Source organism: Cydia fagiglandana, chromosome 26 (assembly GCF_963556715.1).
Source record: "Cydia fagiglandana chromosome 26, ilCydFagi1.1, whole genome shotgun sequence".
In the NCBI taxonomy this organism is placed as follows: domain Eukaryota; kingdom Metazoa; phylum Arthropoda; class Insecta; order Lepidoptera; family Tortricidae; genus Cydia; species Cydia fagiglandana.
Genome location: NC_085957.1, coordinates 5,762,001 through 5,777,162, shown reverse-complemented (window position 1 = coordinate 5,777,162; position 15,162 = coordinate 5,762,001). Strand labels below are relative to the sequence as shown.

The window sequence follows — 15,162 nt, the reverse complement described above, 5'->3', positions numbered from 1 at the left end:
TATGAAATCAAATAAAATATATATTTTATCATAAACGTTTTATTTTAACTACATGTTTTTTAGACTCCGACGAACCTAGCCGCCGCCAGTTTGTGTGACCCTTAAAACCGATAGGGTTATTAGCAACCACGATGTACAGTCAAAGAATTTAATATCCTACCCATTTTGTCCTTTTTTAGGGTTCCGTACCCAAAGGGTAAAACGGGACCCTATCACTAAGACTTCGCTGTCCGTCCGTCCGTTCGTCTGTCACCAGGCTGTACCTCACGAACCGTGATAGCTAGACAGTTGAAATTTTCACAGATGATGTATTTCTGTTGCCGCTATAACAACAAATACTAAAAACAGAATAAAATAAAGATTTAAGTGGGGCTACCATACAACGTGATTTTTGACCAAAGTTAAGCAACGTCGGGCGGGGTCAGTACTTGGATGGGTGACCGTTTTTTTTTTTGCCGTTTTTTGCATTATGGTACGGAACCCTTCGTGCGCGAGTCCGACTCGCACTTGCCCGGTTTTTTTTATCATCTTAAATCTGCAGTCGGCTGTTCTACCCATAATGAGATGGTTTGTTTCTTCTTTTTAAGTTGCTATTTAGGGTGTTGTTCCACTGAGCGCCATCACCAGTTTACATGGGGCTTATCTCTGGTCTAGTCCTAGGATGTGCCATCTTTTTAGCCTCCGTATGTAGTCTTGTTCGTTTGTTTTTTTTCTTTTTATTATGAATGGGCTTACTCATGGCCACAGACTAGCCGAGGCGTAGACGTGGCCTACGATGGAGCGAGCATAACACACACCACACGCACACACCACACGTCGTCGTCGTCGTGTGTCGTTTAACAGGTTTCTGGCTAATTCGTTGCAGTGGTTTTGAAGTCTTTCCTTTTACTTTTGTGCTTTGTCACAGTTATCATAGTATTAGGTCTCCACTCTATGGAGGTCTATCAGGGACTTTTATTGATTACAATACAATACAATACCATTTATTTCTCTCATATAAGCTTACAGTAGTTTACCAATACGCTTACACGGTAAAATAGAAAATAAGACACATTAACAAATTATAAATTCAAAGAAGTAAAAACTCAAATACAGTGAAAACAAAACAAATAGAATTAGGAAGCAGATAGGAAAACAAATACAAATAGCGGCATAGCCTACAAAGGTAAAAATTTAATATTAACTAGAGCTTTGAATGTCGTCCTATATATAATGGCTAAAATATGTTACTATATATATAGTGCTTACTATTATTGTTAATATTATTTTCAAATGTTGTTTATTCTATTGTATTTTATTGCAATTGTATTTTATGTGCATTTCAAACACAATCTTGTATAGTTGATGAATAAATATGATATGATATGAGTTCGGTGTGGTTTAGAGCAGACATGGTGGCCTAGCAGTAAGAGCGTGCGACTTGCAATCCGGAGGTCGCGGGTTCAAACCCCGGCTCGTACCAATGAGTTTTTCGGAACTTATGTACGAAATATCATTTGATATTTACTAGTCGCTTTTCGGTGAAGGAATACATCGTGAGGAAACCGGACTAATCCCAATAAGGCCTAGTTTCCCCTCTGGGTTGGAAGGTCAGATGGCAGTCGTTTTCGTAAAAACTAGTGCCTACGTCAAATCATGGGATTAGTTGTCAAGCGGACCCCAGGCTCCTATGTGAGCCGTGGCAAAATGCCGGGATAACGCGAGGAAGAAGAAGAAGATGGTGGCAATGATAAATTTCCCCAACCTGTCAGTGAATAAGTCGGCATCCGGATTGTTTGATTATCACGTGATAAGGTACGAAATGGGTCTGAAACCAAATTCTTTGACTGTAATCTATAGACGTGATTGTATAGGTAGCTCCCTTCTTAAATACTACACATACAAAATTATAATACTTATGGTAGTCACCCTAATACTTATATTTTAAAAAGACAAGTAAATAATAAAGATTTACAATCTCTGCACAAAAAAGGGACGCCGCACTACGAGTGACACGATGGATAAAACCATCTCCCTTCTACGTATCGCTCGATAGTTACCAAATTCAGGATGTTATTCCCACTAGTTACCACCAACTTGCCACTAGTTACCAGTGGTAACTACTGGGAAGTTTTCTCCCATGGGGAAAAAAAATCCTCGGTTTGGTTACCAGTGGTAAAATGTGGGAAAAAAATTCCCAGTAGTTACCACTACTTACCAGTAGCTAGTGGCAACTTAGTGGTAACTAGTGGCAATAACCCAATTCAGGAAGGTGTTAAAAGCTCTGGAACATTGAGAAAACCCTCTATTGGATTTAGAGCTAAAATGCCCCATTTTGATATACACTTCTATCGCAAAGAAAACGGATTTTTCGGAACAATCCTTATTATTAACTCGTCGCTGATGTTAAGATGAAAATGTGAATATATGATTTTAAAAATATGAAAAGTAAATAAAAATATGTTGATCTTAAGTAGATTCTTACATAATTTATATAATACTAATTATTGCCTTATGTAAATAGGTTTTTGAGATACAGTCAATATAACTTTGTTCCAATGGATATTAAACTTTCGTGAGACATATTTTAAATTGTTTATACAACAACGGTTTCACTCACTTGAATTTTTAGTCAATAGCGACTAAAAATTCAAGAGTGAAACCGTTGTCGTATAAACAACTTTGTTCCATATTTTTATGTTAGCCGAAAAGCCAATCTTATATTACCTCTACTCTAATATAAAGTCAATGTGGTTAATTCCGTCATAGGGGCTATTCCGTTCACTAGCGTTTTTCTCGAACAACAAACAACATAATTTCGTCGACAAAGCAGCGATTTATTTTAGTTTCAGCAATCAAAAACATGTTTTTTTCCTACATTTGAAAATCAAAGAAATATACGCTCGTGGACGGAATAGTCCCTATGACGAAATTAGCCATATTGACCTTAGTTGCGTTTGCCCTAATTATAATAAAATTGTAATACATACTTAATTTATTTATATTCATAGTGACATAGGTTCAGTCTTCACAATATCTTCCACCTCCATAGGCTCTTCTTTCACATTTATATCACCCGTGGTGCTCTCCGCTTCCACTGACTCCACCCGACCACTATTAGAAGCCTCATCACTCATCTCCGCAGTACACAACTCACTTAAAATCATCTTACTCTTACATGCTTCCATATTGGTCGTCTTATGCCTCTGTATTGAATATTCCAAGCAGTTATAAGAAGATGAACAGTTCTCGCATTTAAAAACAATAGAGTCTTTCAAATGCTTAAGCTTCTGATATATATCTAAGTAAAAATCGTTGTTGAAATTCTGTATACATTCCTCGCAATCTATATTAAACATGCGTTTCTTAGAACCATATGTTGCTAGTTCTTCCGCGTCGAAATCGTTATGGAACTTCTTGATATGACGCTTCAAAGTTTTTCGGGTACTGAAATCCTTCATACATAATATGCAGCAGGGTAAAACCTTTTGTGTTACGTTCGGTACTACGTGAAATATTTCGTTGTGTTGTTCAAATTTGTCCTGTCCCGTGAAGACTAGGTTACACGGTTCGCATTTGAATATCTGGTCTTTAGCCAAGTGTTTCGTTTGGAGATGAATTGATAACGCTTCATTGGAACTGAAGGATACAGAGCAACGATCGCAGGGGTATGTGTTCATGTTGAAAGAATGGATTAACTTGAGATGAATCTTGCAGGATTTTGCAGATTCGAAGCGCTTGTAACAGATATGACACTGCGGGAATACTGTAGAGTTGGGATGCTTAGTCCGAACGTGCTTCCTTAGGCTCCTTTTCTCTTTAAAAAGCGTCTCGCATTCAATGCATTTGTAGCGCTGCATACCTAAATGTGTATACTCAATGTGACGACGAATATTCCTTTTAGATTTAAATTGTTTCTCACAATAGTCACATTTGGACCAGGAGTCGTTGTTGTGTACAATTTTGATGTGGGATGCTAGATAATATTTGTTGTTACAGATTTTTCCACACAATCCACAAGCCACAACTTCATCCGTAGTATGTTTGAGTTTCATATGGTGCTTTAAAGAGCGGTCACTGTAGTACATCCTGTCGCAGTGAGGACATTTAAAACCAGCCTCAGTGTCTTCAGGGTTAGTCGATGACACGTCGTTGTCAGCTATTTGCGCTTGGGGATGGAAAATCCTGATATGAAACTCAAGACTTGAGATGTCTGTAAATAATTTGTCACAATAATTGCAGTGGTTTACATTTGGCGGTGGCAGGCAAATCTTTTTATGCTCAAACATTGTTTCTTTGCTGTAAAACTTTGAGAAGCAAACGTTACAGGTTGATAGCGAATATTCTCTATCGTGACTGGTTCTCATGTGATCTTTAAGTTCATATACAGAGTTAAACACACTATTGCAATTCTCGCAGTTATAAAAGCTTTCTTTCTCAGTCTTCCCCATCTGTTTTAGCAAGGAATTTCTGCAGTACTCATAGAATATTTTAAAAGTATGATCGGTTTTGACATGCCGGCGTAAAGTAGCTTCGTCATCAAAGAATTGTTCGCAATATTCGCAATTAAATTCTTGAAGCTGTACTTTAAAGTCATAGTTATAATATTCCGTAGTGTCTTGTTCCATGTTAAAGTCTACTTTACACTCCTGGTCTGTGTTATGCCTTGTTCTGGCGTGCCGACGCAAGCTCTGATTGGATGTATAAACTTTAGGGCACAGCGTACATCTGAACTCTCCTTTTTCTCCGTGATACATTTCTATATGTCGCTTCAAATTCCTGTTATTTGTGTATACTTTTTCACATAGATGACATTTGATAATTCCTTTTAAAACGTTATGAATCGCCTGTATATGAGCTAAGAGGGAGTGTTTGCCTTTAAAGGATCTCTTGCAGTAGTCACAGGTTGGGTATTGAACATCAGGGTTATGTAGTTGGTTTACATGTCTTTTCAAGTTCCTTTCCGTTGTAAATGTTTTTCCACAAGTGGGGCACTGTATCTGAGGCCCGACACCTTGGAGATGAACCGTGACCATGTGTGAGACAACATTTTGTTTTCTAGTAAAGATTCTCCCGCAGATGTCGCATTCGGGGTAAGGTTGCATGAAGCGGTTGTGTCCTCGACTGAGATGGAGCTGGAGGCCTGCGGGGCTCCCGAACCTTGTGTCACAGATCTCGCAGTAGCATGTGGAGTTGAAGTGGCAGTTCTCTATATGTGTTTCGAGGTTATACTTTCTGGTGAAGGTACGGGTGCAGTAATCACAGACATATTCTGCCATTGTAGAAGTTTTACCATTAAACTAGATGCCTGTTGTCTTTTATGTATAAAAGGACATAGTTTTATTACTAATCAGGATTGCAGTGATGAACATGATGTGGCAATGTTTCTTCCAAGGGACATCTGAAAATTGTAATGTCTTATATAATATTTGCATTTGGTGATGACATCGAAGACATGGCTGGAAGGACTAAAACATGGACCAGATTACTGCAAAATAAGGAAGAGTGGAGTAGATTGGGGGAGGCCTTTGCCCAAGGGCACACAGAATCGGGTATCGTAGAGTAAGGAAAACTATAGATATAATATAAAAATGTATAAATAAAAATATAGTATTTGCATCACTACACCGCACAAAACAAAGTCCCCTGCCGCTCTCAATCACTCGAAAACTACTGAACGGATTTTCATGTGGTTTTCACCTATCAATAGAGTGATTCTTGAGGAAGGTTCGAGTGTATAATTTGTTAACTATGCAAAGCCGGGGCGGGATGATTTTAGGGCTTGTGCACAAATCACGCGAGGTGCGATGGGGGGAGGGGTGGTCACGAAAAACTCACGATAGATCACGTTGGGGGAGGGGGGTATAAGGAAACCTCACGTGTATTTTTCTACAGTAAACGAGACTAAGAAAAAAAAACCTACTACATGAGTAGATACTTTTTCTTGGTTTCTTTAAGCATAAATCTTCACTCTGCACTTCAAAATAGCGAGTATATTTATCAAAAATAGAAAAATAAACAATATTTTTTCAGTACAAGACTATTTCTCTTAAAATTAGGTCAAATGAAAAAATATCAAAAAATACACGTGAGGTTGCGTGGGGGGAGGGGGGTAGCCAAAAACCTCACCAAATATCACCAAGCGGGAGGGGGGGGTCAAAAAGTAGCCGAAAATACCTCGCGTGATTTGTGCACAACCCCTTATTTGCTAAATTAACTTAAAAAAATGACACTGAAAGTCCTAAGAACGGCCCGGTCCTATATCACAACCCAAATTCATCACGAATTATTACTATTTTTATTTATTTTACGTGTTCAAAACGCGCAAGCTTTAAGTTATGTATATTGCAAAAAAAGTCCATGTTCGTAAGGACGTGTTTAACTAATCTCAAGAAATATTAGAAGTTCATTAATTTTAAAAATATATTTTCAGTTACCAAACTTTCTAATTATATAGACGAGTTATATCATGGTATAAATTATAAGTGTACTATTGAAGTCTCTTTGCGTTCAACTACCTAAGTTCCCGTATCGTCTTGCTTCGGTGAAAACCTTCCTGACTCCACGACAGTGTAAAGATACGAACAGTGTAGTTAGAATATAAACTTACTGTATGTAACATGTAACATTATACTCCGATTGGGTACCTTCTGTTGTTCCTATTAAAGTAAAATTTACATTTTAAACAGAAATACAGATGCCTGTATTTTAACGGGCGTAGAGCACACACTTCTAAATACGCGCTTTGGTCAGTTTATATTAATTAGTTTAGAGTATAAAGTATAAAAATCTATAAAATAAAAATAATATCCATCAGTACCGATTCTCGAGTCCAACAGTGACAGCTTGGTGAGTTGGTGACAGCTAGCCAAGCGTAGTGATGTACGATGTACCACAAACGAACGGATATTTCAAACACGGGATTTTTGCACACGGAACTATGAATCAACCGCGAAAATCGAAGTTGTGATGCCTATAGCCACTTCATAATGTTTACGATTCTATTATAACAAACAATAAGATGTTCACTGTACCCGTAGTGATTATATTCTCTTTGGTACCCGTGTGCAATTATTTGTCGCACACGGGTACAGTGAGATATATTTAGTTTTGGAACGTACCCCTGTCCTAGCAGTGAAGTGACACTGACATTAGGTACAAACTTTGCTATTGCTCATGAGTTCATGAGTTTTGTAAATTATAACCTTAATTCGCGCGCGAGAATCTTTGTATTAAACCTTTCATTTTCATATCCCTAAATGAAGCTATGTCGGAGCTCACAGTGCACTCAGTCTGCACTAAAGGACCGATTTATCCCACGTTATTGTATTTCCAAAATGGACGTCCGACGAAAGAGTTTGAAACAAACTGTGCCGTGCTACAAGACAAGAATAAGTCTAGAACGATAGTGATGGAGGCTTCTGAGCTCGTCTACGCCGGTAATGAGGAAAAGGAAGACTCTGGCAAGATCCTGATACTGGCCAGAGACAGGATATCCGGTAAAGTCCGTTTAATAGAGGTAGACAGCGCCTACTTGAAACCGCTCACTAAAACTGACTTAGACCATTTAGAACATCAACACGATGTGCAAGCGAAGCATAGTAAGATGGTATCGAAGAAAAATAAAACACTGAATAAATTAAATGCTCAAAGGGACACAGGACAGACAGACAATCTAGTTGCATGTAATAACAGCATAGGTGAGGTCGATATACAGCCTACAGATAGAGAAATAAATAGAGGTGAATTAGATTGTTTGCAGCAACAGCATGAAATAAGTAGCTCAGAGTTTTTAGAATTTGAGAGGAAGAAATTAGAACAGCGAGAAAAATTAAAAATTAATGTTTTAACTGCGATGGAACCGGAACAGACAGAGATGGAGGCTAAGAAACAAAAAAATGCGCCTGTTAAAAGAGGAGCTACTAAAGTTAGAGGCGTACATCACAAAAAGAAGTTAAAATTACCTTTAGTTCTAAAACCTCACACCCGTTTAAAAAAACCAAAGCTGAATATAGTTAAAAAGGACTTTGTGAAGCGCAAGGATTATAACGAAATCGACCCCGATGAGTTCTATGTACCGTTTCTTAACCGAGAAGCAACCACTCTTGAAGATGTATATGTTATAAAAAAGATTTTCTCCGAAGATGAGTATTTTCAGATTTATTCAGAGGTAGCGGAAATCATATATTTGGACGATTTACATCCGTACATACAGCAATTTGTGGAAAATAAAACTCTGTCTTTAGAGTTTACAGTGCTAGCGGTATATGCAAGTGTACTCTTAAAGTTCTTACATACTAGCCTTGACGAAATCCAAACAGGTAACTCCAAAATTTGCCAACATTCTAAGACATTAAATGAAATCTTATTGACGAGGTTTACAGAATGTGTTCAGTATGAAAAACGGAAAAGTATTACAAGGTCTCGAGCAATGAGAAATAAAATTGTATGTCACATAATAGTATGTACGTTGATCTTAAATGACTTTCAGTTTGAAATGGATTCTTTGTCCGATGTGATAGAAAGGAAGAGGAAGAACCATGAACCCTTACCGAAGTTGGTCAGTTTAGTTGCAGCAACAATTGAAAAAGGGTATGATGGAACAATAGTAAAGTTAAAATTGCCCTTAGTTATGCACCCAAAAAATCTTACAGAGTTAGAAGACAATTACTCTGAAGAGTCCCATATACCGCCTGTTAATAGAGAAGCTTCTACAGTTAGAGGCGTATATCACAAAAAGAAGATTTCGTCCAAAAAGCAGTTATTAAAAAAACCAAGGGCCACTAAAATTAAAAAGGACTTTGTGCAGCGCAATGATTATTACGAAATCGACCCCGATGAGTTCTATGTACCATTTCTTAATCGAGAAGCAACTAATCTTGAAGATGTATATGTTATAAATCAGATTTTCTCTGACAATGACTATTCCCAGATTTTTTTTGAACTAGCGGAAAACAATTATTTGGACGATTTCCATCCGTACATAAAGCAATTTGTGGAAAAAAAAACTCTGTCTTTAGAGTTTACAGTGCTAGCGGTATATGCAAGTGTACTCTTAAAGTTCTTACATGCCAGCCTCGACGAAATCGAAACAGATAACTCCAAAATTTGCCAACATTCTAAAACATTATATGGAATCTTATTGAAAAGGTTTACAGAACGTGTTCAGTATGAAAAACGGTCAGCGCTTTCAAGGTCACGAGCAATGAGAAATAAAATTGTGTGTCACATAATAGTATGTACCTTGATCATAAATGACTTTCAATTTGAAATGGATTCTTTGTCGGATGCGATAAAAGGGAAAACCTGCCAAGAACCTTTACGAAAATTGGTTAGTTATGTTGCAGCAACCATAGAAATTGGTGATGACAAAACAATGGTGAAGTTAAAATTGCCCTTAGTTCCAAAAATTCGGGCCTCTATACCGAAACAATTTGCGCATAAAATGAAAAGGGACTTGAAGAAGCGGAAGGAGAAAGCAGAAGCTGACAAAAATGACCCGGATGACTCCTGTCTATCAGCGGCAACTGTAGTTGAAGATGTTACTCACATAGAGAAGAATTTGTCTGAAGATGAATGTGTTCAAAGTGTTCAAACATCAATTACAAACGAAGACAGTGAAATGGCAATGCAGTTAAAATTACCGTTAGTTCCAAAACCTCAGGGCCCCCTTAGAAAACCAAAGCCTCAGGACCCCCTCAGAAAACCAAAGCCTCATAAAAATGACAAGAAGTTCGTGCAGTGCAAGGATCATTACGAAATCGACCCCGATGAGTTCTATGTACCGTTTCTTAATCGAGAAGCAACCAATCTTGAAGATGTATATGTTATAAATCAGATTTTCTCTGACAATGAGTATTCTCAGATTTTTTTTGAACTAGCGGAATACAATTATTTGGACGATTTACATCGGTACATAAAGCAAATTGTGGAAAATAAAACTCTTTCTTTAGAGTTTACAGTGCTAGCGGTATATGCAAGTGTACTCTTAAAGTTCTTACATGCCAGCCTTGACGAAATCAGAACAGGTAACTCCAAAATTTGCCAACATTCTAAGACATTATATGAAATATTATTGAAAAGGTTTACAGAACGTGTTCAGTATGAAAAAGGGACAAAAATTTCAAGGTCACGAGCAATGAGAAATAAAATTGTGTGTCACATAATAGTATGTACGTTGATCTTAAATGACTTTCAGTTTGAAATGTATTCTTTGTCCGATGTGATAGAAAGGAAGAACCATGAACCCTTACCGAAGTTGGTCAGTTTAGTTGCAGCAACAATTGAAAAAGGGTATGATGGAACAATAGTAAAGTTAAAATTGCCCTTAGTTATGCACCCAAAAAATCTTACAGAGTTAGAAGACAATTACTCTGAAGAGTTCCATATACCGCCTGTTAATAGAGAAGCTTCTACAGTTAGAGGCGTATATCACAAAAATAAGATTTCGTCCAAAAAGCAGGTTGTAAAAAAACCAAGGGTGACTAAAATTAAAAAGGACTTTGTGCAGCGCAAGGATTATTACGAAATCGACCCCGATGAGTTCTATGTACCGTTTCTTAATCGAGAAGCAACCAATCTTGAAGATGTATATGTTATAAATCAGATTTTCTCTGACAATGAGTATTCTCAGATTTTTTTTGAACTAGCGGAAAACAATTATTTGGACGATTTACATCGGTACATAAAGCAAATTGTGGAAAATAAAACTCTTTCTTTAGAGTTTACAGTGCTAGCGGTATATGCAAGTGTACTCTTAAAGTTCTTACATGCCACCCCTGACGAAATCAGAACAGGTAACTCCAAAATTTGCCAACATTCTAAGACATTATATGAAATGTTATTGAAAAGGTTTACAGAACGTGTTCAGTATGAAAAACGGACAAAAATTTCAAGGACACGAGCAATGAGAAATAAAATTGTGTGTCACATAATAGTATGTACGTTGATCTTAAATGACTTTCAATTTGAAATGGATTCTTTGTCGGATGCGATAAAAGGGAAAAACTGCCAAGAACCTTTACGAAAATTGGTTAGTTATGTTGCAGCAACCATAGAAATTGGTGATGACAAAACAATGGTGAAGTTAAAATTGCCCTTAGTTCCAAAAATTCGGGCCTCTATACCGAAACAATTTGCGCATAAAATGAAAAGGGACTTGAACAAGCGGAAGGAGAAAGCAGAAGCTGACAAAAATGACCCGGATGACTCCTGTCTATCAGCGGCAACTGTAGTTGAAGATGTTACTCACATAGAGAAGAATTTGTCTGAAGATGAATGTGTTCAAAGTGTTCAAACATCAATTACAAACGAAGATAGTGAAATGGCAATGCAGTTAAAATTACCGTTAGTTCCAAAACCTCAGGGCCCCCTTAGAAAACCAAAGCCTCAGGACCCCCTCAGAAAACCAAAGCCTCATAAAAATGACAAGAAGTTCGTGCAGTGCGAGGATCATTATGAAATCGACGAAGATGAGTTCTATTGCGAAATCGATCCAGATGAGTTTTATGTACCATTTCTTAACAGGGAAGCAACCAATCTTGAAGATGTATATGTTATAAAGAAGATTTTCTCTGAAGATCAGTATTCCCAGATTTTTTTTGAACTAGGGGAAAAGAATTATATGGACGATTTACATCCGTACATAAAGCAATTTGTGGAAAACAAGACTCTGTCTTTAGAGTTTACAGTGCTAGCTGTATATGCAAGTGTACTCTTAAAGTTCTTACATGCCAGCCTTGACGAAATCAGAACAGGTAACTCCAAAATTTGCCAACATTCTAAGACATTATATGAAATCATATTGAAAAGGTTCACTGAACAGGTTAAATATAAAACACGGTCAGGGCTTTCAAGGTCACGAGCAATGAGAAATAAAATTGTGTGTCACATAATAGTATGTACGTTGATCTTAAATGACTTTCAATTTGAAATGGATTCTTTGTCGGATGCGATAAAAGGGAAATACTGCCAAGAACCTTTACGAAAATTGGTTAGTTATGTTGCAGCAACCATAGAAATTGGTGATGATGAAACGATGGTGAAGTTAAAATTGCCCTTAGTTCCAAAAATTCGGGCGACTATACTGAGAAAATATGCTCAAAAGATTAAACGGAACTTGAAGAAGCGGAAAGAGAAAGCAGGGACTGACAAAAATGACCCGGATGATTCCTATCTACCAACAGCAACTGAAGTTGACGATGTTTATCACACAGATAAGATTTTGTCTGAAGATGAATGTGTTCAAACATCAGTTATAAACGAAGACAGTGAAACGGCAGTGCAGTTAAAATTACCGTTAGTTACAAAAACCACTATACTGAGAAAAGAGGCTCAAATAATTGAACGGGACTTGAAGAAGCGGAAAGGGGGAGGCGGGGAGGAAACAGGGACTGACAAAATTGACCCGGATGATTTCTATCTACCAACTCTTGACAGAGAAGCAACTGTACTTGTTGGAGCGGTGATTGATAATGAAGACGAGGGATCATTGGTAGAGTTAAAATTACCATTAGTACCAAAGACGAGGGACATTATAAATAAAACTTCGAAACATCATACTGTCGATAAAGACCTAACAGAATGTAATGAAAATATGGTAGATACAGACGACATAATTGACCCAGATGACTTCTACGTACTGCCTATTGATAGAGATGCAACTGAACTTGAAAATGTCTATCTTATAGACAAAATTTTTTCTAAAAGTAAATGCGAGAAGATTTACTGTGAGTTGGAAAAGAGTGATTATAGTGAGTATCTACACCCATACATACAGTCCATGATAGAAAACCAGTTGCTCTCCCTGCAGTTAACAGTACTAGCAGTTTACGCAAGTGAACTAATAAAATTCATACATGTCCCGAGCTCGCAAATGAATAAACCTAACTTCCAAATATGCCACTATTCTAAGACATTGAATCATTTAATTAGGAAAAGATTTACAGAACTTTCTGAAAATAAATGTGGTCGTAACAGTAAATCTACGTCTACCTGTAGAATCACATCACTAGCTATGAAAGAAAAACTGGTGTGCCATGTAATAGTGTGTGTTTTGATCTTAAATAACTTTCAATGTGAGCTGGATCCTCTCTCCGATGCAGTAAAGCATAAAAAATATATAACAGATTTACAAGAGTATATCCGTCTTGTCGGAGCGTCAGTTGTAGACAGAGACAACGGGAAAATGGTGCAGTTAAAATTACCATTGGTCTCAAAAACTCGGATCACCAGAAAACGATGTACTAAAATCAGAAAGACAAAGACTGCAGGATCAAGTAAGAGGAGAAAAAAGAGGTAGTCTGTAGCGGACACATTTTGCGAAGTTGGTGCTAGAAGTACAAGGGCATTTCAAAAAGGTGTCAGACACGTGACGCTATTTTTTAACGCTTTTAACCAACTTCTAAAAAAGTTAAGAAGCCGATAATTGACACGAGATCGTTTGATAACTTTACATTTGACGGTATAATTCTAAATATCTCTATCTCAATAATGATTTCTGGTAATAGCTGCCATACGTGTCACTTCCTTGACAAGGTAGACCTTTTCGTGGAATGGCCCTGCAGCTTGGCCTTCCAGCCTAGTCTTCGGCCATATATGGAGCTCAGCCTTCGGCTTAGTGCATTACCCTATCTGATCCCAGCCTTGAGGCCGCCACCACTTGTGTGGTTGTGTTTTGGTGGTCGGCCTTCGGCCTCGCGAATTCCGCCGAGGTCGAAGTTAGTCATTGAGGACCCGAATCTCAATTTAAGATCGTATTGTGAGGAATATGCTATTTTTAGTGTTCCGTACAAAACTTTGTTCCGGAACACTTATTAAATATTAAATTTAACAAAGAATCCTCTATATAAATATCCGTTGGAATGTATTTTAGGTACTTTTATAGACAAGACTTGTCCAAAAGTCTCATGTATGTGATTGTAATTTAGTAGTGTACCATGTTGTTATACATATATATTACCAAGTGTTCGTACTAAGTAGGTACCTATGTTTAATATTGTATAATAATACTTTATTTACGAATGTAAAAGAATGTGATATGTACCTAAGTGTTAAAAAATCCTTATGTAATTTAATTGAAGTACTTCTTTTGCCTCTCATTGTGGCAAATAAACTTAGGCTTAGCTTATTATTATGTTTAAGTTAGACTAGGAATTCCTAGTCTATGGTTTAAATTATCTAATATTGTATACTATGTATGTAAATAAAATATTTGTGTTAAATAGTCTTTGAATATATCATCATCTTCCTAACGCTATCCCGGCTTTTTACCACGGCTCATGGGAGTCTGAGATCCGCTTGGCAACGAATCCCTAGAAATGGCGTAGGCATTCGTTTCTACGAAAGAGACTGCCATCTGACCTTCCTATCCACAGGGGAAACTGGACCTTATGGGGATTGCTCCAGTTTCCTCACGATGTTTTCCTCCACCGAAAATCACTGGTATCTGAATATCAAATGTTACATGGTAGGTATAGTTAGCAGCAATAGTTCCTAAGCGGGCAAATTGTTCAACATTACCTTGACGCGGTCTTATTATCTTAACAATAAAGTCGCGTCAAGATCATTTTGAACACCTCTACCACTCAGCAAGTATTGCCGCTTACTGTACATAATTTGCGAGCCGGGACTGAATCCGCGACCTCTAGATTGAAAGTCACACACTCTTACCACTAGGCTACCAAATAATTAAAGAAAAAGGATACGTTTCCCCCAGAGATGTATTTGTTAAAAACCAGTAGAATACCCTATCCTCGCTCAGCGCAGCTCTAGTCGGCAATTTTACGATACGATAATCGACAACGATTTGTCATAACACACGGTTCGATTTATCTGCACAGTTTTATCGCAACGATTTATCGTTACGTATGTAGCCGGCATAACACATCCCTTGCTACCATAAAAAAGAATAGATAGTATAGAGGGGTCCTGTCATAGTAAATGTCTGTAAATTTACTGCCATCTATCGACAAACGACTAAAACTCAAAATAAACACGTATAAAATTATCAAAAATATGAATATATATGGATAAATGATTTAATTATTTTTATATCATTTTGACCCATGTTCATTCACTGATATCTATGTGTTAAAATTGTTAAATATGAAACGGTGTCGTCACGCCATCTAGCCGACCATAGGCCAAAGGTGTGTGCGCCATCTATCCGAGAATGACTTTTTC

At 37.4% G+C, this 15,162-nt stretch overlaps 2 protein-coding genes across 2 annotated transcripts; one reads left to right on the top strand and one right to left on the bottom strand.

Annotated features, from left to right (window-relative positions):
* Positions 1-68: 68 nt before the first annotated feature.
* LOC134677396 (oocyte zinc finger protein XlCOF6-like) lies at positions 69-5,325 on the bottom strand. The gene has a single exon (XM_063535849.1). The coding sequence runs from the start codon at positions 5,256-5,258 to the stop codon at positions 2,985-2,987; it is 2,274 nt and encodes a 757-aa protein (XP_063391919.1). The 5' UTR covers positions 5,259-5,325; the 3' UTR covers positions 69-2,984.
* A 1,858-nt stretch (positions 5,326-7,183) lies between these two features.
* LOC134677357 (uncharacterized) lies at positions 7,184-14,242 on the top strand. The gene has a single exon (XM_063535792.1). The coding sequence runs from the start codon at positions 7,247-7,249 to the stop codon at positions 13,277-13,279; it is 6,033 nt and encodes a 2,010-aa protein (XP_063391862.1). The 5' UTR covers positions 7,184-7,246; the 3' UTR covers positions 13,280-14,242.
* The last annotated feature ends 920 nt before the right edge of the window (positions 14,243-15,162 follow it).